General features: G+C 41.5%; 1 protein-coding gene across 1 annotated transcript in view; it reads left to right on the top strand.

The window, feature by feature from the left end:
- The window catches only part of MED13L (mediator complex subunit 13L), a 210554-nt gene extending 197883 nt beyond the window's left edge, over positions 1-12671 (top strand). Inside the window, exons 23-31 of the mRNA XM_069759849.1 lie at positions 109-297; positions 3024-3247; positions 3528-3670; positions 3760-3918; positions 6102-6272; positions 8306-8454; positions 9196-9357; positions 9595-9707; positions 9826-12671. Coding sequence (XP_069615950.1) covers positions 109-297; positions 3024-3247; positions 3528-3670; positions 3760-3918; positions 6102-6272; positions 8306-8454; positions 9196-9357; positions 9595-9707; positions 9826-9958 — 1443 coding nt within the window. The 3' untranslated portion in view covers positions 9959-12671. The remainder of the gene's footprint in view (positions 1-108; positions 298-3023; positions 3248-3527; positions 3671-3759; positions 3919-6101; positions 6273-8305; positions 8455-9195; positions 9358-9594; positions 9708-9825) is intronic.
- Positions 12672-14169: the final 1498 nt, after the last annotated feature.

Here is a 14169-nt window from a genome sequence, read left to right as displayed (position 1 = left end):
ACATTTACAAATCTATCCTGCCTGAATTTTGTCCTTTTTTGTTTTGTTTGTGTCTTTGTGTTTAATTTGTTTTTGTTTGTTTTTTGTGTGCAATTTCTCCCCTCTCAGGTGGTGCCATGTCGGTATCTGCTGCAGACAGTTAATGATGAAACTGTCTCCTACATCCAGCACTTGAAGTCTTTAGCTTTCTCAGTATACTGCCAGTGTCAGCGGCCAGTTGCATCCCAGATTCCCATCAAGCCACTTACTGGCTTTGGTCCTGCAGCTGCCATGAATACAGTATTGAAGAACTCTGAGGTAATTAGGGACTTGTCAGCTCCTATTTGTGGAGAGAGGTTATTTTTCAAGCAGGGACAAATAAAGTAATTCTAAAGTGTTGAGTTAGTTGCTGTCGCCTGTCAGTGGCTGCCCTTTTTACATAAGAAACCAGTGGGCAGCCACTAACAGATGACTTTACTATTTAGCACTTATTAACAAAAATGTTTTGAACCGTCTCCAATGGCAGCGAAAAGGGACTGACTTTCTAGCGATAGTTGGGTCCTAACTTCTGGGTTGTTGGATTCCACAACATTGCATGGGAGCGGTCTGCCGAAACAAGCTCTGTTTGCTCGTTAACACAGCTATAGTAGTGTGTTACTGATAAAGTAACTTTGTGTTAAAGTGCAAACCGCACTTGTTTCACCAAAACAGAAATGTCATAGTTAGACCCAAATGCAGCCATAGAAGGTATACCATTCTGCGTGCCAGGATCTCACATCCTAGAAATTTGCATTACACTTTTGCTAGAAAGTGGAGTCATTTGTGCTGACATTGAAGACAGTTTGGGACGTTTTTGTTAATAAATTATATTTAGTAACCTCTTCTGTCTGTGGCTGCTCACTTTTTTTTTTTCTTTAATAAAAGCGGCATCTACAGATGGTTCGGAAATCTATTTTGTTTAAAAGCGTTCCAGAGAAAGATATACCGGTCTGTATTTGTGCTCTCATAAGTTGCATGACTGGTTTCCCTTTGTGGTTACAGTTTTTTAAATTAATGTCCCATTATTACCCAAGGCCATCATTGTTAGATTGGGGGAACGTATTGTCTTATCAAGCACCATACTACGGTTATAGGATGTTGGCCCCAGGTACATTTCACCCACGCACATTTCGCCCCCAGGATGATACTTACCTGTCGCAGCTGCAGCTCCTTGGGTCATGGAGTGCAGTCTAGCGGTTCTCCGTGATGTCAGATGGAAACAGTTGATTTAACATGTCACAAAAGTGCAGCACTCGGTACAGTACTTTTGTGACATGTGGATTGATGACTGACGGGAATTCATGAACCACAAGGACAAACTGGCGAAACATCCAAACACAAAATTCTGGGGCAAAACGGGGTGCAAGTGCAAAGTGTACCCGTGGGTGAACTGCTGGGGGCGAAACATCCAAATCCCCCATACTACTAAGGGTATGTGCACACGATGCAGATTAGCCTCAGGAATTTTCTCTGTGGATTGGCATCTCTTGGCAGAAAACACAGGTGCAGATTTTATGCATTTTTCTTGAGGATTTTGTGTGGATTTACTGCTGATTCTGTGCAAATTTCATGCGTTTTTACCCCTGTGGATTTCTATCATGGAATGAAAAGTTATTGCTCTTGAAATGTGGGTTGGAAAAATATCACTTGCTATATCCTACAGGGGTTAACCCCTTTCTGACCTCGGACGGGATAGTACGTCTGAGGTCAGAAACCCCCCGTTTTGATGTGGGCTCCGGCGGTGAGCCCGCATCAAAGCCGGGACATGTCAGCTGTTTTGTACAGCTGACATGTGCCCGCAATAGTGGCAGGTAGAATCGCAATCCACCCGCCGCTATTAACTAGTTAAATGCTGCTGTCAATCGCTGACCTCTATGGTTGTTGATGTTGGATTGCTGTGAGCCGATCTCTCCTATGTAGCAGAGCCGATCAAGTTGTGCCAGCTTCTAGTCTCCCATGGAGACTATTGAAGCATGGCAAAAGTAAAAAAAAAAAAAAAAGTTTTAAAAAATAAGAAAATATAAGTTTAAATCACCCCCTTTTGCCCCATTCAAAATAAAACAATTAAAAAAAATCAAACATACACATATTTGGTATCGCCGCATTCGGAATCGCCCGAAAAAGGATTAACCTGATTGCTAAACGGCGTAGTGAGAAAAAAAATTTGAAATGCCAAAATTACGTTTTTTTTTGGTCACTGCGACCAAAATGCAATATCGGGCGATCAAAAGAATGTATCTGCACCAAAATTGTATCATTAAAAACGTCAGCTCGGCATACAAATAAGCCCTCACCCAACCCCAGATCACGAAAAATGGAGACGCTACGGGTATCGGAAAATGACTCAATATTTTTTTATTTATTTTTTTTTAGCAAAATTTGGATTTTTTTTTTATCACTTAGCTAAAAAATAACCTAGACATCTTTGATGTCTGTGAACTCGTAATGACCTGGAGAATCACAATGGCAGGTCAGTTTTAGCATTTAGTGAATCTAGCAAAAAAGCCAAACAAAAAACAATTGTGAGATTGCACTTTTTTTTGCAATTTCACCGAACTTGGATTTTTTCCCCCCATTTTCTAGCACACGACATGCTAAAACCAATGATGTAGTTCAAAAGTACAACTTGTCCCGCAAAACATACGCCCTCACATGGCCATATTGATGGAAAAGTAAAAAAAAAGTTATGGCTCTGGGAAGGAGGGGAGAGAAAAACGAAAACGCAAAACTGAAAAAAGCTGAGGTCATGAAGGGGCTAAAGAGCAAGAAAACCACTAAAACTGGTGCTCACACTACAAGCAAACCTGGAGTGTTACCTCCTGGCCTATTCTCCTTGTGTGGAATATCTGCTAGGTGTGTTGCATATTAGGTAGTGACTGAATGCTGGAGGCAAAATAGAAATTATTAATATGTGGGATTGTGGCTTATCATTTACTTAAGTGCAAGGAGCTTTTTATGTTGCAATCTATTTTCATTGTTTTTTCTTATCATTTTTATCTCTACAGCATCCAATTCCAGGGCAACTCTACTCGCCACCATTTCTGCTTGCTCCTACAAAGGACAAGCCAACAGAACAGGGAGAAACATTTGGCGAGGCTGGCCAGAAGTACAACGTATTATTTGTGGGATATTGCTTGTCCCACGACCAGCGCTGGCTCCTGGCTTCTTGCACTGATTTACAGGGAGAGCTCCTGGAGACCTGTGTAGTGAATATCCATGTGCCCAATAGGTAATAACCATAGTCATTGCCTTCCAGTAGTAATGAGTTCTATTTAGTAATGAATGTTGGCAGTATATGTAAGCATATTGTATTTTACTGCTAGGGTATTTTATGTGAAATTCTGTATTTATCAAAAGGCTTTTTCCAGATCAGTCTCGGATAGCTGTGCTTCCTTCTGTAAGTCGCAGGGCTGCCCTGTGGTAACAAGTCTCTAATCTAGGGCTACAGTTTTTATCTCCTTGTTACTGTAACGGATTTTATAGTGCAGTTATTGTCTCTATATTCTCAGGTTCCGAAGAAGCAAAGTTTCAGCACGGAAAATTGGACTGCAAAAATTGTGGGAGTGGTGTGTGGGGCTATTGCAGATGACCTCCTTGCCGTGGAGAGTGGTCATTGGTCGCCTGGGAAGACTGGGCCATGGTGAGCTGAAAGGTATGTGGTTCAATGTGATATCATGTATGGTGATAAACAATATATGATTTTCTTTTTCTCCATTTTAATACTTTAAATGTGTGTTGCAGACTGGAGTATTTTGCTGGGAGAATGCTCACTACAGAACATTAGCCGTCAGCTAAAAGAAGCATGTAGGATGTGTGGTATATCTGCCGCAGACTCGCCATCTATTCGGAGTGCCTGCCTTGTAGCCATGGAGCCACAAGGGTCATTTAATGTGATGCCAGGTAAAAGTCCCTCACTGCATTACATTGTGTAAATGAATACAAACGTCTGTAAATCCTCGTTCTCATGCATCCAATAATGGTAATATTTTCCTGAGCATAAAATTCTTATAGATTTTTTTCACTTTTTTTTTCCCATTTGTAAAAATAAACTCCCAAATTAAGCGATGAATCCTCCAGTTTATGTATTGATAATGTATGTAAAAAAGGGAGACCTATAGTTTGCAGCAGTTTAGCATGCTAAAATAATCAATGACTCTTTTATTACAGTATTGTATTGCTTTTACTGTTCTGGTTTTTAACCCCTTCACAACATATGATGAACTTTTCATCGTATGTCATGTTCCTGACTTTAATGCAGGTTCGCATCTTCATGGCAGATGATGGCTGATGCGATTGTGGTGTGCTGATGGGTTGCCCAGACAAACAGAGGTCTGCTGAAGACCTCCGCTGCTGATGCACTGCTATGTATAGCATAAGCGATCAGGCGACAGCAGCTTCAAGTCCCCTAAGGGAACTATTTAAAGGAAACCGTGTCACTGGGTTTGGCCGATTATAAGATATGGCCACTGCCTTTCAGGGCTTATCTTCAGCATTCGATAATGCTGTAGATAAGCCCCCGATCCGACCTGAAAGATAAGAAAAATAAGTTTTATTATACTCACCCGGGTGTGGTCCGGTCTGATTGGTGTTACAGGTTCGGGTCCGGCGCCTCCCATCTTCTTATGATCGCCACCCTCCTGTTTGCTTCATGGCTCCCGGCTTCATGCTCCTGCGCAGGTGTACTGATTTGCGCTGTTGAGGGCAGAGGAAAGTACTGCAGTGCGCAGGCGCCGGGCCTCTCTGACCTTTCCAGGCGCCTGCGCACTGCAGTACTTTCTTCTGCCCTCAACAGGGCAGACAAAATACGCCTGTCCAGGAGCGCGATGCTGGGGAGCCATGAAGCAAGCAGGAGGGTGGCGATCATAAGAAGATGGGAGGCGCCGGACCTGTGATACCCATCGGACCAGACCGGACCGCCCCTGGGTGAGTATAATAAAAGTTATTTTTCTTATCTTTCAGATCAGATCAGGGGCTTATCTACAGCATTATAGAATGCTGTTGATAAGCCCTGAAAGGCAGTGGCCATATCTTATATCGGCCAAACCTGGTGACAGGTTCACTTTAAGTACAGTAAAGATTATTTTAAAAAAAATATGAAATAAGACCCTTTTTAGTCCGATCTATCAAAATATAAACTAAATTAGTCAGATCAGTAAACTGCATAATGAGATAAAATCAAAATGCCAGAATTCCTTTTTTTTTTTTTTTGTAACATTGCAATAGAATAGGCAATCAAAACATTGTATCTACCCCAAAATGCTATCAGTAAAATAAAGTCCGCTCAGGGTGCAAAAAAAATGCCCTCACACAACCCTATATCCTGACAATTGACACAAGCAAAAGTGTGGGGGGTTTTTTATACAATTTTTTTTATTTCACCAGGGGTTGTCCCATGAACAAAGTTCATTTTACTCAATATATCTTTTTAAAAACAGGCAGGGAAATGCTTTATCTCACAAAAAGAATCAACTGTGCCCCTTGCTGTCCTATCTGTACACTCTTTCTACACACACACACACACTCACACAAACACACACACACACACACACACACACACACACACACACACACACACACACACACACACACACACACACACACACACACGTACACACGTTTGGTATCTGCATGACTGTACAGACCTGGAAAATCATGTTACCAGGCTACTTTTACTGGACAGTGAACATGTTAAATAAAACCTATCCCCCAAAATTTTGAAATTGCACTTTTTTTTTTTTTTTTTTTTGCAATTTCAAGGCATTTGGAATTTTTTTTGCTGTTTTCCAGTGCATGACATGATAAAATGAATGATGATGTTCAAAAGTACAGCTTGTCCTGCAAAAAAAACAAGTCCTCATAAGGCTATGTTCATGAAAAAATAAAAAAAAATGTTATGGATCTTGGAATAAATAAAGACAAAATGGAATAATAACTCCGGGGGTGAAGGGGTTAAAGGATCTTCTAGTTCTAGGCGGCTTATTTTCTCATTGCATCCCTTTTCTTTGTAGCTATATATTTTGGCGGCCATTGCTCTGCTATGTTCATGTGAGGTTCAGCCTGATTGTGACCCATTTCCCCCACAGATGCAGTTACCATGGGATCTGTCTTCGGTCGCAGCACAACCTTGAACCTGCAGTCCTCACAGCTCAGCACCCCACAGGACGCATCTTGCACCCACATCTTAGTATTTCCTACTTCAGCTACAGTCCAGGTTGCTCCTAGTCATTATCCACATGAAGATGGATTTAATAACGGTGAGTGGCTGTGAGACGAGACATGGCTAGCTAGTCACACCCTGCCTGAGTTATATGCACCTGAGCACAGGTACCGCAGGCAGTGACGGGTCTTTGGGTTTTATGCCAGATTGTAACTCCCTATCTCGGGTTTTCACAAACAATCGGCCTAAAGGAAAAGGATCTTCCTACAGTTATGCTACTGTCAGCCATACAAGACTGAAATTCTGGTCAATGCTGTACTCCATAAGAATCCTCCAGATGCAGCAGCTCTGCCACAATATGCAGATGTTTAAGGCCCACCCTGTAAGATCAGCAGTGTGACACTGCTAAATAAAAAAATAGAAATGATCCTATTGTTTTGTGTTCTTCCTTATTTTTACAGCTAAATGTAGCATGACTTAAACTGTTAAAATGTAATTTGCTTTTTAGAAAATGGCTGGCTCTTTGTTGCACTACCCAGCTAATGTTTTTCATTTGCCCTTCAGAGCAATTTGCTAAATTAGCCATTAAACATTTGTGAATACTTCATTATACTCCGCACCAGTGTTGTACATAACTGTTAATGATCCTTTTCCTTTGACATTCCTGTCATTAATTGTGCCCATCAAAGAGGTGACCATTAACCTATGTTTGCCATTACTTTGTAGTTTTCATTACACTGATGTAGCTAGCGGTCACCACTAGTCATCGTACACTGGTTTATTTTGATCTGTTTCTTAATATGTCAGGGCGCACAACCTTTCTTGGTCTAAAGGTACCGTCACACTAGACAATATCGCTAGCGATCCGTGACGTTGCAGCGTCCTCGCTAGCGATATCGTCCAGTGTGACAGGCAGCAGCGATCAGGCCCCTGCTGTGCTGTCGCTGGTCGGGGAAGAAAGTCCAGAACTTTATTTCGTCGCTGGACTCCCCGCAGACATCGCTGAATCGGCGTGTGTGACACCGATTCAGCGATGTCTTCACTGGTAACCAGGGTAAACATCGGGTAACTAAGCGCAGGGCCGCGCTTAGTAACCCGATGTTTACCCTGGTTACCACCCTAAAAGTAAAAAAAACAAACACTACATACTTACCTACAGCTGTCTGTCCTCCAGTGCTGTGCTCTGCACTCCTCCTGTTCTGGCTGTGAGCGTCGGTCAGCCGGAAAGCAGAGCGGTGACGTCACCGCTCTGCTTTCCGGCCGCTGTGCTCACACAGACAGTACAGGAGGAGTGCAGAGCACAGCGCTGGAGGACAGATGGCGGTAGGTAAGTATGTAGTGTTTGTTTTTTTTACTTTTAGGATGGTAACCAGGGTAAACATCGGGTTACTAAGCGCGGCCCTGCGCTTAGTTACCCGATGTTTACCCTGGTTACCGGCATCGTTGATCGCTGGAGAGCGGTCTGTGTGACAGCTCTCCAGCGACCAAACAGCGACGCTGCAGCGATCCGGATCGTTGTCGGTATCGCTGCAGCGTCGCTAAGTGTGACGGTACCTTAAGGGCTACATTGTCAGATTACATCAACCCCATGGGTCACACTAAAAGATCACAAGACCAATATTTAATAGGTGCTCATTCTGTTTTTAGGACTCCCACCTATCATGAACATAGAGCTCCTCTTTACCATTCACTCTGCCGAAAGGAAGAGACCATGGATTCAGTTTTCTGTGAGCTGCTGTTGCAGTCGAGTATTTTGCTTCTCCCATGAGATACAATAATTATGGCAGCATTCATACATGACCACTTCTTTACTTCATTGACTCCTAACCTATACAACGTGGACTATTAATAGTTAGCAATCCTTACAGTGCTACCTGACACTGCTCTGATTGCAGCCGCCAGACACTGTCAAGGTTGTGTGTAACTAGATAGTCGAAGGATGCAAAGAAAGGCATTGAGGGCCGCAAGTGGCACCCAGTAGGCTGGTTGTGCTTCCCTGTTCTAGGTCTGTTATATTCCCCCTTTTAGGACATTTACTTAAGTTTTTTTTTTTTTTTTTTGTATAAAAGTAATCAGATTCGATCTGCATGAAGATCTTGTTCTAAATTCTGGTGAACTATGTTATTTCAGATGATATGTTTGATCTGCCATTCCCGGACATGCCAGACATGGAAAATGACCTAGGAATTTTAATCCAAGGGAATCTACATTCTCCTCCAAACTCCTCCCCAGGATCTCCAACAGGCATTGGAGGTGGCTCGCACTTCCAACATAGTCGGGTATGTTTGGGAAACCATTGTCTCTAAAATGGGATTTCTCGAAATGATTTATAAAACCTAACCAATAAAGTAAAAAGATGTGCAGGTCTAGCAGCCACCGACTACTGATGTGGCCAATGCACCAAGGTCCTGTGAACCTTTTTTTTTTTGCTCAAATCTAGTACCTAATATACCAGTCTGTGTAGGTGCTTTTAAAACGTATGCACGCCATTGCTGTTCACTGAAAGGTAATTTGGTCAGGGCTACTGGTAACTTTTCAAACAAAGAAGTAAAGTGCTAAGTCTCTTCTTGGAGAGTACAAAACCTGCAGCAGTGAGTGCTGTAGGTTCTCCCAAGGGATTATACAGTGGATAACGTGTTTAGTCAGTGTGCAGGTTTAACCGCAGGAAGGTAACTAATTTGCAATATAGACAGTCTGCTATTACTCATGTTCTCGTGTTAGTGATCTAACCTGGCCATATACATTAGAGACATTTCAGTGGCACTGTCTGACCATCTGATGTGTGTGGGTATATCCAATGGCCACCAACAGAGGGGAGGAATCTGACATCTGCTTCCGCTCTCTCCCCATTTAGAACACATGCACACTTGTGATTACGCCCAAAGCTAATGCACCATAAAGAGATTATAGTGGTTGTGCTGAAATGAATCGATTTCTATAAGGTATACGTGCCAATTGGCTGGTTGTGCACGAGTGGTTTTCCATCTTTACTCACTTGTGGTTTTTTATTTTCATTTTAGGGTCAAGGAGAGAGACTTCTTTCTAGGGAAACTCCAGAAGAACTGAAGCAACAGCCTTTGGCTCTTGGTTACTATGTCTCCACAGCCAAAGCAGAAAACTTGCCTGAATGGTTTTGGTCTTCGTGCCCACAAGCGCAAAACCAATGTCCCTTATTTTTAAAGGTAATAACGCCACCTTTGTTTTCCAGGTTTTGTTAGGACTTAAGACCATTGATGAAATAAGGATTTAGAAAAGCATATTTTCCATGTACTCAAATGCTGAGGGAAAAAGAGGAATAAAGAGGCCCGTAATATGTAATAGTATATGTATTATGCAATAGTTACATAATGTCATGACTCTGTATGAATGTTTTTCTGTTGGGTTTTCATATAAATAACTAGACTGTTTGCTGATTACAGGCTTCACTACATCATCATATTTCTATATCTCAAAATGATGACCTCATACCTGCTCGCACTTCACAACGTGTTCCTCATCCTTTGGATTCCAAAACCACATCGGATGTACTAAGGTAACTTTACCTCCCTTCATACAGTTACAGTAGAAAGACAATGGCCTTACTGTATGCACACTTGTATTTGATACATGTTGTATTTGTAGTTATATTATGTCATTTTCTACTTGTGTAGGTTTGTGCTTGAGCAGTACAACGCCCTCTCATGGTTGACGTGTAACCCAGCTACTCAGGACCGAACGTCATGCCTACCTGTTCACTTCACGGTGCTCACGCAAATGTATAACATGGTCATGGACATTCTCTGAGTACATTCATCCCGCCTTGACCAACATTCAGAGTGCCCTGTGATTGCCGTGTTTAAAGTCTGCTGTTGGACCTGTTGCATGGAGGAAATACACTTCATCTGGAACACTTTTTTTCTGTGCAACAAAACATATACACTAAGTAATAACGATACAAGCAAATTCATTCTTCTCACTGTAAGAAATATGAGTGGAAGCAAGTCAGGGAAATTTATTCCTGCTGAACAATATATGGTAGGAGTCAGACAACTTCAAAGGAGCCTGCCAATCCAGCAATAGAGCAAAGCTGTCTGCAGCTTTGATGAGGAACAATACAGTGAAATATTCACTAATAAAGCAGATAGATTGACACACACACACACAGAGTGCAGCACTGCAGAATCCATGACCAGTACGTATAGTACAGGCACAGGAGTCTTTACAGCACCATGTTCGGCTCGGTTATTGTATCAGCTTCCCAAAGCCCTTCTCTGCCACTACATCAGCCTGCTCTTCTCCTATAGGCCAGAAATGTCACCAATTCATGCATGCGGTGTTACATATCCAGCTTCAGTTTGATTCTAACCCACTCTGCTGAATGTGTTCACTGGCAGCCTTCTGACCATAGGAAGTTATTTTGTGCCAAACCTGTCAGTGTTCCCCATTAAGTATATGATTATTCTGTATATGCGGTAGCCAAAGCTAAGGCCACATAATCAGATTTTCAGTGTTGATGCCGTGTCAGAAACCAATTTATTTCTGAACTCCATGGAAGTGACAATCAGGTAGCTGTGTTTTCCTAATGGTGTTAAGTACATTCCACAGGCCTTATTCACACTATAATAAATGCCTTTATGGCTAATACCAGCAATATGAATGCCCATATCACGTACCTGATGGCTAATACCAGCCAAACACATACCCATATCACAAGCCTGGTGGATATTACGAGCCATACAAATGCCCATATCACAAGCCTGGTGGATATTACGAGCCATACAAATGCCCATATCACAAGCCTGGTGGATATTACGAGCCATACAAATGCCCATATCACGTACAAGTCATCCATTGCTGAAATTAGTATTGTTGCTTTTTCTTAGTGAAGCTAAGAATGGTTGACTATTGCCACAGTCTCCCATCGTGTTGGTATGCTTTCTACCGTGGTGTCCTCTGACATGAGGACACGTCAGGGGTTGGTGCTCACACCTAATCTCCCTGCCTCCTCCTCCAGCATATTGCTGCAGCATCTTTGAGCAGTACCATGCAAGCGTTTGGCTTGTTACCCCTAATGATAAAACACCATGCTCGTTACATAGAGAGTTGTTAGATTCACATGAAGGCCTCAACCATGCAAAATTCCGAAGAAACCAGTTTGGCGTTCCAGTGGGTATAGTATTTTTATTTTACATCTCCGTTTGTATTGTAGATCTTAAATTGTGAAGATACAGATCATCTCCAATAATCCAGTATTAGTCCCAATCTACATTAAGACCTTACAATGCAGCATCAGTATGCTCTCCCTGGCGATTGGGTATAGCACCCGTCACACACAGCGAGATCGCTAGCGAGATCGCTGCTGAGTCACAAGTTTTGTGACGCAACAGCGATCTCAGTAGCGATCTCGCTATGTGTGACACGTAGCAGCGACCAGGCCCCTGCTGTGAGATCGCTGGTCGTGTCGGAATGGCCTGGGCCATTTTTTGATCGTTGAGGTCCCGCTGGGTAGCACACATCGCTGTGTTTGACACCTTATCAACGACCTCGCTGACAGGACGTCCCATTGAATCATCATGAAATAGCATCGTTCTACAGGTCGCTACAGTTCGCCGCATCGCTGCGTTGGGGAGATCGCACTGTGTGACATCTCACCAGCGACCACATAGCGACGCTTGAGCGATCCCTGACAGGTCGTATCGTTGTCGGAATCGCTCAAGCGTCGCTATGTGTGACGGGGCCTTAAGTCCCATCTATATTGTAGAGGTCTAGGTGTATTTTTATGCATCTCAATGACGGCAGCATGTTGTGTTCACACTGAATTGCCATTGTTGTGCAACACAATAAAGTCCTCTTAAAGCAACTGCCCTGGGACAAGAACCCTACCATTGGGAATTGAACAAGTGAACCTACAAGTTTGTTTGTCTGGCCTGACTAGGTGAGAGTGGTCAACTTGCCAAAACAGAAATCCTAGCTGATGTGGCTGGCTTAATGGAGAAGCTGACACAATACTCTGAAGGTTTCATGTACCGCGCATATGAAAGCAATCCACACGTCTACTCCGAAGGCTGTAGATAATACTGCATAAGACGAAGCTCAGTGGCAATCCAATACAAAGCATGAAATATTCAGGCAGCTCTTTTGTCAAATCCATATATCCTTTCTAGCTATTTATGTGTTATTTTTTTATCATCATTTACTATTTAATGAAGTATTTGGTTTTAGCATGGAGACGGGAGAAGGAAATGGCTGTTTTATTTAAACTATGACACAGAACAAGCTAAGGATGCCATTTGCACATCGACAGACATCCATTCTACTTTTCATTGGAGATGTTCTAAATTTCTGACAAATTCAGACGTGTAAAGTTTTTGCCAGTTCTGGAAGGGAAAAAAAAAATCTGATCTGTGACAAAGATTAAAGAATAATGTATTTGTACATAGAAATATATATCACTTTTTAAAAAAAAAAAAAAAATTGTAAAAGTTGTACATTTCTCAATGAACTAATTTTTAAAGCATTTACTGGCTGTTTTTTTTCCATTTTATATAAAAAATATATAAATATATATAAATATAAATATTATATATACACACATTTACAAATATCTATAAATAGCCGTAAAAAGAAAAAAAAAACAAACCTGAATATGGGAAATGAAGCCCTGCCAGAAACACATGAAAGGAGGAAAACTTTTCTGGAGTTCCAAAAGAAATTTTAATCCTGCCTCTGGTACCTCACATTCAGAAAGACTTTGATAAAAAAAAAAAAACAATGGAAAAAAAAAAATAAACAGAAGTTGAGAGTTAATGGTTCTTCAATATAAATGTGCTTCATATATACCTTGTGAACAAAAGGTCTATACTTTTACACACTTTTTTTAGATGAATAAATTATTGATTTATTGATATCAGACTTGAGACGTGTCTTATTGCATTGTATCACAATGTTCAGTACCAGCTGATGAATGCTTTAGAGGAGATTCTTGAACGTGACATTTTCACTTTCTCTCAAGCACCGCTTTGTTGTAGTAAGTGACAACATAATTGTCTTTTTTTTCCTTTTTTGTATACTTGTAACCAAAGAGGTTTCCTTACATGGCCTTTTGGTGTGCATGTGGACACTTGACCATTTGTACTTATATGAATCTGTTTCAAAATGGAAATCTAGATGGCATGTCTATAGGGTTACACCATGACACTTACTTTTAATGGATGTAGTCTAATGCCAGTCTTCTAGAACATGGAGCAGAATAATGACAAGATAAGGGTCTACCTCATCCAATGTAGAGTCATTACATGCACACCGCTGCAATGTAATGGATAATAAAGTGAGTAGTATACTGGCTATTCTGACGTGGTCATCTAATGTGCCTTCTTCAGGATTTTTGCAGATAGATACAGAGAAGACAGGCTAACGGAGCGCCAAGCTGGCGGTCAGGGGGGATGTTGATTGAGAAAGGTCCCATGCAGCTCCTGATGGGCGCCTCAGGAGAGGAATAAACAGTGAGTTGCAGGAGCTGTTCCTTCGAAACGCGTTGTGGATTTCAATAAACAAACTTTTAATCCTTACATCTGTGTCCTGTGCGCTCCCATGTGACTGGAGTATCCTGCAACTCATTCTTCAGGATTTTTGTCATTTTTTTTTTCCAGTCCTTTTCTTGGATCTGAATCATGCTGTCAGATTTAGATCTGCTTTTATTAGTTCTCATATATTGATATTACATACTGTACTTCTTATTCTAATACAGACCCTACAATATCGTTCTGAAACCAGAAGTGATTTCATTTCTTTTAATCCCTTTCAGCAATGTAATGGTTAAGTTGATCAAGCCATAGTAATACTTAGTTTAATTTCTAGGTTCGTTGTTACCATATTTTATATCTACACATTTGCTTAAATTATTTACTTTACAAATTCCGTGAAGTGTATCATATATCACTTATTCAGCCTAACACTGTGCGGCAGCGCAGTATTAGGAGGTTGTACATTCTAGCGGGTTTCTTATTTTGCTTCTA

The sequence above is a fragment of the Ranitomeya imitator genome, chromosome 1 (assembly GCF_032444005.1).
Source record: "Ranitomeya imitator isolate aRanImi1 chromosome 1, aRanImi1.pri, whole genome shotgun sequence".
Lineage (NCBI taxonomy): Eukaryota > Metazoa > Chordata > Amphibia > Anura > Dendrobatidae > Ranitomeya > Ranitomeya imitator.
Note: the sequence above shows the minus strand (reverse complement) of the source record. Positions and strands in the feature narration are given on the sequence as shown.